General features: G+C 49.7%; 1 protein-coding gene across 5 annotated transcripts in view; it reads left to right on the forward strand.

Moving 5' to 3' along the window:
- The window catches only part of NR6A1 (nuclear receptor subfamily 6 group A member 1), a 75,305-nt gene extending 67,949 nt beyond the window's left edge, over positions 1 to 7,356 (forward strand). For all 5 annotated transcript variants that reach the window (XM_058853583.1, XM_058853584.1, XM_058853585.1 and 2 more), the window contains 2 exons: positions 347 to 499; positions 1,456 to 7,356. In XM_058853583.1, coding sequence (XP_058709566.1) covers positions 347 to 499; positions 1,456 to 1,544 — 242 coding nt within the window. In that variant the 3' untranslated portion in view covers positions 1,545 to 7,356. The remainder of the gene's footprint in view (positions 1 to 346; positions 500 to 1,455) is intronic.
- Positions 7,357 to 9,970: the final 2,614 nt, after the last annotated feature.

The raw sequence follows: 9,970 nt of genomic DNA on the forward strand, positions 1-9,970 counted from the left end.
GCATGGATTTCAGGTTGCTGGGGCTGTTCCCTCTAAGAGGATTAATTGAGCTGCAGATGAGCCTCTAATGAGACATTAGCTGTTCTCTTCCCAGCCTTTTGTGGAGAGAAATCCTGGATCCAGACACACTTATAAAGACACATCCATGATGCAGGCACAGCAGGAGGGGAGATGAGAGTTTTAGTATTGGTCTAGCTGGGTGCTGGAAGGCAATCTCCAAAGCAGGGACCCAGGTCAGAGGGACAGAAATCAATCTGTCATGAGGAAGTGTCAGTAAGTGCGAGGCTGCTGCTCTTCTGAGATGTTTTTGTCATGTTTTCGTTGCTCTGATTGTATTCCTCACCAGATATCAGGGGTCTGACCAACGCCTCCCAGCTGGAGCAGCTGAATAAGCGGTACTGGTACGTTTGCCAGGACTTCACGGAGTACAAATACCCCCACCAGCCAAACCGCTTCCCGGATTTAATGATGTGTTTGCCAGAGATACGGTATATTGCAGGTAACTCCTGAGCACTTCTCCCACTGGGAGCAAGTAATGAAATTTGCTTCTAAAAGATAATTAACTTATTGCAGTGAAATTCTTGTGGACTTTGGTCAAGGATGTTTGTGTGAGACCATTTCCTATCAGAGCTTCTGCCCATCTTTTTATTCCTATCCCATTGCCCTGTGCTTATCCAGTCTGAGGGGCTCTTGGCAAGGTGTCCTGGTGATGCTGGTGGGCACAGGGTTAGTCCCACTCTGGGAAGAGGTGCCTTGCTCCAACTCTTTAAGTACATTGTTCAGTCTCCCCTTATTCTTCTTTCACTCCCAGCTGGAGGGCATTTTGTCTCAAAAGGATGTAATCCTGGTTTGAGTAGCTATCTCATCTAAATTAGGGAGATCCCTGAACTGAGCAGAAAGTGATCAGCAGAGTTCAGGCAGACCAGTGTGACCCCCAGGTTTCCTCGTCTGGACCTCGGAAATCCGCAGGTGAATTCTCAACTGCAGTTGTGTTGCTAATTAGATCTCCAAGGTCTGATGTTACTAAAACTGTTTGTTCCTGAATGTTATGGCAAAGGGAGATGCTTGCCTCCCTGTGTCAAGGCTCTGTATGCTTCATACTACTCCTTCATAATGAACAAGATAATAATCTCAGAGTAGCTCTCGTAATTTACTCACAGAGATCAACAAAGGGGTTTATGGTGAGATGGGATTTAGCCTTTCTCACTTTCTATAAATACTTCTCCATTGTGGAGAAATCATTTTGATCTGCCTTTGCCCATTTATTTTGCTTTCTATTCAGTAAATAATAAATCATATTGTGTCCAAATGCATATCAAATGTCTAATGTAGCTGTGGGATGATTAACTGTTTCTGTGAGAGGTTCAAGGTAAAACCGTCTCCAGTGCTGCTGGCTTAGGTGTCTCTGAAATCTGATTCAGGAGTGGCTGCTAATTCTGGTTTCTTTCTTACCAGGAAAAATGGTGAATGTCCCCCTGGAGCAGCTGCCTCTCCTTTTTAAGGCCGTTCTACATTCCTGCAAGACGAGTGTGAGCAAAGAGTGAGGGCAGCCGGCCCCGGCCGGTGCCTTACGCTGAGCCTCGGGCCGGGAACTGGCTCACCATGGGAGAGGGGCAAACGCCATGCAGGCAGGAGACAGGGCAGTGAGCCTCCCTGCCCTTGTAGCAAGAATATTTTTGTTTGTTTTTGTTTTTTTACTCTTTTTCCTATATATTTATTTCACGACAGAGTTGAATGTATGATCTTCAACACGATGCACATGGTTCTGTAAGAATGCAGCAGATGCATTCTCCAGCGGTTTACAGAATGTGAAGATGTTTAATGTTACAGTGTTTGTTAGGGTTAGTTCTTTTGTATTTGGGGCTGGGGACCGAGATGACTAAGACTACCTCAAGGAGAAGATGCTGTTCACACACTGCTCTTTCCATGATTTGCATCCAAAACATTTGTCATAGAGAGCAAATGTCGACAGAGCTGTGAGTATCCCAAAGGGACGACTTTGGAGAAGTGGGTGCTAGAGAAGTGCCAAGCTTTTTCCTTAATTTTAAAAAGGCAGGGAGTGGAGAAGAAGTCTGTCTAGGCAGTTTGGTTTTTTCCCCTGGAAGTTTCCAGATGCAGGTTACCAGTGGGATGGCAGTGCTCTGAGGGGCTCCCCAGCCTTGTCCTGTCTGGGGAGCTGCAGGTGGGGTCTGCCCCAGCCCCTGCAGCTGCCCCCTTACTATTGCCACAACACCTGCCAATTCCTCTGAAATTGTGTTCCTGCACTTCATAACAGGCTCCTGGCATTACACAAAGGTGCTCCTGTTGCTAGAGAATGGCAAGGACTTTATCATCACTTCCTTAAAATCCATTTTAGGTTTACAAAAGCAGGAAAAACCTACTTAGAAAAGAGGCAGGATTGCCCCTGTTAATGTGTTCCTCCAACATGGTACCTGACTCCTGAGGCTTCTGCATTGCAGCAATTTTGGGAGCAGTTGATGTATCCTATGTTAAATGGGGCCTGTGTAATGGGGTGGGGGACTCCAGCGTCCTCTGGCATGGCGTTCTGTGCTGAACTCAGGGAATGGGTGTTCCATAGTTATGTCCTGCCAGGACTGCATAACTGTTCCTTGTGGAATCCCAGGAAGAACGACATTACTGCTGTACTTGGGTACCTGCCGTGTTCTAGGTGTTGCAAGGCTTGGATTTTCCATCTCGCAGGCTCTCCACAACTCCAGATGGAGAATTGGTTTAATGACAACTGATGAGCTGATTGAGTGATTGCTGAGTGCTGGTGTTTAGCTAAACCTGGGCATTCTCAGAAGTGACCTCATGATTTCCTGCTCCTGATGGGGAGGTTGGATGAGATGCTCTTGATCTCATCTCCTTCATTAGGAATTAATACTCAAAGACTCCGTCACTCTCCTAAACAGCCTTGGCTGGATTTCCTTCCCTGCCTCCTTAGATGTAAATCTGGCATTCACTTCGCAAGGTGGCTCCTTGATAAGTGTTTCAATGCTGATTTAAAAATATGTGTGGAAACAACTTTTGTTCCTTCAGGGTAGGAGGGACAAGTCACTACCTTCTTGTCTTTCCCTGGTGACAGCTGCGTGGTGAGCGAGCATAGCTCAGTGGGGCTGCAGCTGCTGTGCATGAATGTGATGGTGAGCAGGAGAAAAATCCCATTCACCAAAGTCGTCTTTCCCTCCCTCCCCATGCCCAGCAGGTGCTGCCTGGATTGCAGCCTGAGGGGGGCTGTGACCTGCTGGTGTGGCACGTCCTGGTCAGTGCCAGTGGCCGTGGTCACCCCGCGCCAGGGCCCTGCTGCTGCCTCACCACGGGCATCCCGCTGGGGCGTCTCCCAGCTCAACGGTTTCCCTCTTCTAAAAGTCCATAGCTGTTAATTTTTCATTATTTAAGCAGGATGTTACGGGTAACAGCTGCTGGGCACAGCAGCGGCTCAGCTCGATGGAGCTTCGCACCCAAAGGTGGTTCCATAAATCTCATTTACTTTCTGGCAGTACAATGAGAGACGTGTGTGTTCTCAGGAAAGCCTTCTGCATGCAGCCAATACCTCACGTGTTCAGGGGAAGATTTTAGTGTATCTGTTTGTAAGTTAGAATGTATTTGTCAGCTTTTAAGTTTAATTTTCAAATAGCTTGATATGATCTTTTACTACGGGTTATTTCTGGCTTGCTGTTTTATACACTCAAGGAATTGTTAAAATTGCATAGGAGTAATTTTATTCTACAGTTACTGAATTATTATAATCTGTTAATGAATAAGTGTTTTAATTAGTGTACATAAAATCAGTCATCTTGTTGCCAGCTATCCAACAAAAGTAATCTATTGGGTAATCTATGGTTTTCCAAAATAGCCTCCCAAAACTAAAGTTGTACCAACAACAACCAAAAACCTAAATTCAGTTATGATGACAAATAGACATGAATGTTCACTTTCTGTCGAAGAAAGCAAATTTTACAAAGGTTGATTGGCAGCAGTATCGGTTCCCAAAGCCACATTTGCCATAGGGAGTAGAAAATCCTTCCTGAACTGACAGGTAAGGAAGCAGCAAACAGACCAGATGGAATCACCAGACAGTCATTCCTGATACCTTCTGCACCAAGTCCTCTAATGACTCGTATTTTTTAAACAGGGTAATGTGAATGTGTTGCATTGCAAACTCAGGTATTATGAGAAAGTAGGAATGTAGCTAGAGATTTAGAGACGTTAGGTAGATGTATTTGTGAATTTGGTTTGAAGGACACCCTAGAAAGGTTGGAATTTTTGTTCCATTCTTCACGTAACATTCAGTTTACAGGCACTCATATTTTATTTGTGCTTAATGCTACTAGGGGGAAGTTCATTATCTTTGGTATCTATCTGCTCTTGCTTATCTGACCTTCTGTCATAGAGAAATCAATCAACAATAATAGTCTTTGGTAGAATCTTCTGCCATGACAAGTCAATTTTTATCCCCGATTTGAAAGATAGATTGGCTGGCTGACCCCCTCTTCTCCTTCAAAGCGTCTGTGCAGATAGAAAGCTGAAGAGTTACTTTTAATCCAAACAGAGATTTGGGACATAAATTTGAAGCGCTCAGGCTCACATGCTCAGGGGAGGCTGCCGAGGAGCAGCTGGAAGGGGTCCCTGCTCACATGGCTCAGTCCCAGGCAAGAAACAGACCCCTCAACAAAACCTTCTGGAAAGTGAGTGAGTTTTCTTCCCGTTCATCTCCGACTCCTGCCAAGTGGGCTGAGCCTTGACCCCTCAGAGTGGGTCAGTTGCCAGTCCCTGTTCTGGGCACCTCCAGCCCTGCAAGAGGGCCGGGGGATGAGCAGCTGGACCTCACGCTCCCCGTGTGCACTGGATGCTGCTCAGCTGGGAGCTGTGCCAGTGCCCTTGGTGTTCTCACCTCTGCAGAGGCACTGCATGCTTTGGGCCATCAGGGAGCATCTGGATTCTTCTGTAATTCTTAAATCCAGAGATTTAATTCTTAAGCCTTTTGCCATCTCCCGTCACACACAGGCTGAAGGGGGAACATGGCGTTTTCAGTGAGCAGTGGTCAGTGGCATTGCCAGCTGCAGGGCACCTGCACAGGGGAGCTGCCACTCTAGTGCTATCCATTTTCCCAGTGCTGGGGTGTTGCTTTGAGGGAGCCCGTGAGAGTGAGGGGTCCCAGAGGTGCCAGCAGGGCTCCTGGACTGCTCTCACTTTCTGGTGGGGGCCGTGGTGGCCCCATCCTCACCCATTATAAGGCTCAAGTGCCTCTGCTGCCATCCCTCCCTGTGCCAGCAGGATCTGCCCTTGCTCCTTAGGCTTCTGCACAGACCCACAACTACTTCAGGTAAAGGAGTTTAAGACTTGTCCTTCAAACCAACTTTAAAAAAAAAATAAATAAAAAACACTTGAATTTCTTTTACCTTTACTACATTTTTTAAAAGGAAAAAAGGAAAAAAAAAAGATTCTCCTGTGAATGTGCTATTTCCCATTCATTCTTTCTTCCTTCTTGGTTTTGATTTAAAGCTATGAAGCTCAGTGTCTGTGAAAATGTTGTTATTTCTCAGGATAATAAGCGGCAATCATCCCTGCCACATGAAAGGCAGGAGAAAGGGGGAAACTTGGGGAACTAGTTAAAGTATGAAACTAATTTTTAAGTTGTAGATGATGTGTAAATGGAGGGGAGTGCATAGCTATCAGTATCAAGCTGTGGTGTTTCTCTGGGTTCACAGTGTGTTGTTTCAATGCACAGAAGCTCAGGGATAAGTATTTAAAATGTGACCCAGAGAAACCCTAGCTTTGATGTTGCAACAGTTGCTTCTTTCCCAACTTGTCTGGAGGACCCACTGAGAGCTGACCAAAGCCCCACATGGGGATTTTGGGGGGAAAACTTTGGGTTTGATAGTGGGAAGTTTGCCTGCAGAGGGCTCAGACGTGGTCCTGTGGCAGAGCATCCTAAAGGTGCAGGGGCTGTCAGAGGCTGTGCCCTTGCACCACCCAGCAGCTGGGGACCAGCTCTGTTTCTGCATTACCTCATCCCTCTGCCTTTGGTGTGAAATGTTTGACTGCTCACAGAAAAGGGGAAGTTGGAGTTTCTCGTTGTGTCCCTGGCAGCTAGTCGCAGGGCTCTGTACTCTGTTGCTTATGAATTCTTAATTTTCATCAGTACAACTTTCTCACTGTGGTGGTAGGCACAGTCAGTTTGAGAAGGGCACTGGTGTGTGACTCTGGTTGGGTTACAGCTGCTATGAGTGTCCAAACAGCCCCATCCAGACACAGACAGGGCCAGCACTGAACGAGAGCTGAAGTTTGAAGGGCTGAAACCCAGCCAGGATCTGCAAATTTAAACCAGCCTCGCAAAAAGCTGGGGCCAATCCAGGCAGTGTCTTTCCCTTGGGAAAAAAAAAAAAAAAATTAAAAATAGCTCCTGTGAGCTGCCCTCTGACAAGTCTGTGAAAGAAGCAACATGGTTCAGTGGAAGAAATGCCCCCAAGGGCAAAAAGAAACAGAAATTGAGACCAGATGACGATCAAACTTAACAAAGCCTTTTGTGATTCATTGTTTTCTTTCAATTTATAAAATGTCTTGTAATAGTTGATAACATTATTGACTCAATTTCCATAACTAAACTACCTCGTGTGACATCCTGTTTATCATCTCAAAGGGATTGTGTGAAAAACTAAACACTGCCAGTGTCTGTTGCCAGCGAGGAGCTGGGGCTGTGATTGCTGGAGTTGTGTTTCCCTTCCATGTCACTGCTGCCTGAGGCTGGGCTCTACTTCCCTCCCCAGGGAGGATGTGGCTCATGACAGTTTGGGTTTTGTCAGTGCCCATCAAGCCACAGGCCTGGTTCCAGCTCAGTCCTGGGTGCAGAGGCTGCATTTGTAACCTGGGACCCCACAGGACCTCGCAGCTCCTCGTGTGTCTGTCCTGGGCAGGCAGCAGGTCAGTTTGCTGCTTGTGTGAGCCCCTTGCTGGTCTGAGGGATGTTTCCAAGAGGGTCAGTCCCGGTTGTTGGGTCCTTCTTGGCGGCGTTCCTGGTGATGGTTTCTGCCGTTCATTTTTCCCACAATCCCTTGTGTAAATCAGGGAAGCAGGATGTTGCCTCGGCATGACACATGGTGAACATTGGCACACTCAGAGCCGGGCTGGGGCGGGAGCGTGTCTGGCCCCGTGTCACCGTGGGGGAACGGGCACCGCGAGCTGCCCCTCACCGCGCTACGACCAAATGAATGTTTCTGCCAGCGGGTCCGTGTCAGCCCGACCTGCCCCTGCTCCGCTGCTCTGGGACTTGACTACCTGTGGAAATGTGACCAATAAGTGTTGAATGCATGTTTAGTGAGTGTTTAGCTGTATGAACTAATAAATGTGAAATGTTCTGCATCGCTGATGTCTCCTGGCTGTTTGTGCCTTCCCCTTTTGGTTGCGGCACACTCTCAGGGTGGGGAGCACCACCAGGGTGGGGGAGCCCAGCGCTGCTGTGGGTGGTGGCTGTGGCCCTGCCCTGCCCTGCCTGCTGCTGTGCTGCTGGAATGGCCTATGGGTGTGGGGAAGGCTTTGAGACTGCTGCTGTGGCTGGGAACTGGGATAAGGGCACTGTGCCACATGGGATGTATTCCCCATGAGGAGGGCCTGAAGATCAATGGTGGTGGGTCTTGCTGGGAGGTTGCAGAGGATGCTCTGTGCACATGGGGTGATGGGTTTGTCCTCACCTTCAAGCGAAACTGAGCTGCACCGAGGTGACGAGGCAGCCTCTCCCCTCACCCTGCGCTGCCATGAGGCGCTGCCTGGAAAGCAAGGCTGGAGTGGGAAAAGTACCAGCACCTTTTAATTTTCAGCTCAACCCCTACTGACCACTGTATTTTGATTAGAGCTCTGCTTCCTTTTCATCTCGGTGCTCCGGCGGGTGACAACTGCCACAGCCTCGTGTGCACGGCGCAATAGTTTATCACTGAAGGCCAGCGGCTCTATGAATTCAGAGCCAGCGCGGAACAAATCACGCTGTCACTAACGTCAAACTTGTTAACCTGATCTTTGGTGGATCACTAGTGTCAACATTGCATGGGACATACATTATCGGGCCCAAGGACTTAGGGAGATGTGTTTGTCAGGCTGCTCTGTCACAGTCCCACTCTTGACCTTCGCAAAGTAACTTTCAAGGGTAAGCTGCTTTCCTCTTGACAGGAGTGGCTGTTCCCAGGAGTGTCACCCATAGGCACAGGCTGGGACAGGGCTGTGGGGTCAGCTGGGTCACCCTCCTGCAGCGGTGCAGTCAGTCCAACAGTGGGTGGAAGATCTGCTGGGATGGTCCTGTGGGGCCTCTTCCACAGCTGGGGAAGGTTCTCCATTCATGTCCACCCTGCCCGTGTCTATTCCATGAGCTTTCCCCATCTTGTCACTAGCTGCTCCCACATCTCTCCTCATCCCTTCCTCAGTCACTGTCTGTTTGTTCACAGCTGAAAACAAGAGTTCTGAGTGCAGCAGACTGGTGGGTCTCCATTGGTCCATCACAAGTCTCTCCTATCTCAGTTTGCCAGGTACAGACCCTTCTGAGGGGGTGGGTCACCATGGGTGGGCTGGTAAGACCGTGGAGAGAAGGTGTGTGCTCTGGGTAAGCTCCTGTCCAAGCTTCTGAGGCCAGTTGGGTTTTTCAGTACTTTTATTGGGGTGGTGGATCCCCTCCCTGCATCCTGCCATGAGTAGGAGAGCAGCAGTGCCATGGGCTGGGTGCCGGGAGGCCAGCAGGTTGGGGCTGTGCTGGAGAAGATGACTCATGGCTGGGAGGACCCTGAGGCAAATGCTGGGTCTGTGCTCCACATCACTGTCCTAGTGGGCCGACCCTGCTAATCAGCTGTGAAAGAGAGAGAGAAAGCTGGAGAGAAATCTTTCTCTCTGCTAACCTCATCACAATAAAGATTCCTATAAAGAGCTCTTATCCTTGAAGAAAATGAGGCACATAAGCAGGAATAGTAAACAAAAGGCTGTCATTTTGACCCAGGAGTGCTTCATGTTGTTGGCAACTGCCAAGAGGAAACATAAAGAGAGGCTGCATCCAAGTCCCAATTATGCAGAACTATGTGACTGATATGTCAATGAGTCCCCCCGGGAGGAGACCACCAGCACTTCCCAGTGCTGCCTGCACAGCATCTGCACCCACCGCCACGGCCGGGCCGCCCGCACCCCGAGCGAAGGCGTGTGTGGCATCGGAAGAATGTGGGGGACAAGGTAATGTCATTGGGAACGCTATCGCCCAAGTCCTCGCCGCGCGCGCACTATCAGCGCGGGCCCTGGAGTCAGGGACTGCGGGCAGGCAGTGGCGTTTGGCAAACAGTAGTGCTGGCCACACCTGCTGCAGGCACGCTTCGGGAACGTGGCGCAGGCAGGAGGGCTGCCCCGTGCCGATAAGCTGAGTGGATGGAGATAAAATCCGAGCAGGAGATATGCTTTGCTGAGCATCAAGGCTAAGCACCAGCAAGGAGCCAAAGCATACTGCTGCCTGCTGTGGGTGGTGTGGATCCGCAGGCTCCAGCTGTGCCGTGGCCACGAGGGAAGGAGATGGGGCAGGGCAGTCTCCAAACTCAGAGCTGGAGCTTTGGTGACATGTGCCTGTGCTTGGGCCCATCAAGGGCACAGAGCCGTGCTGCTCCCTTGGCCAGGACAGCGCTGCTCACGGCAGCAGCTTTGGGGCCTATCCCCAGCCCTGAACATCCACTCCACAGCACATCCTGTGGTGCCAAAAGCCAGACCCACCTCATCCTTCCCTCCTAGGTGCTGTGGCTTTCAAAATGTCACCTGTCTGTACCTCTTGCTGTCCCCAGGAACGCCTAAGGCTGCCAGGAGCTGGCTCTACCTGGTGGCTGTGCAGCCACTCCAGCATGGCCTTCCCAAATCCACCCTCCCAAATCCACCCTCACGCCACCACCAGGCCCCGCCGGACTGCACCGCGGCCCATGACTGGCCCTGACCGTGGCCGCGCGCCCACCACAGGAGC

The sequence above is a fragment of the Poecile atricapillus genome, chromosome 20, assembly GCF_030490865.1.
Source record: "Poecile atricapillus isolate bPoeAtr1 chromosome 20, bPoeAtr1.hap1, whole genome shotgun sequence".
Lineage (NCBI taxonomy): Eukaryota > Metazoa > Chordata > Aves > Passeriformes > Paridae > Poecile > Poecile atricapillus.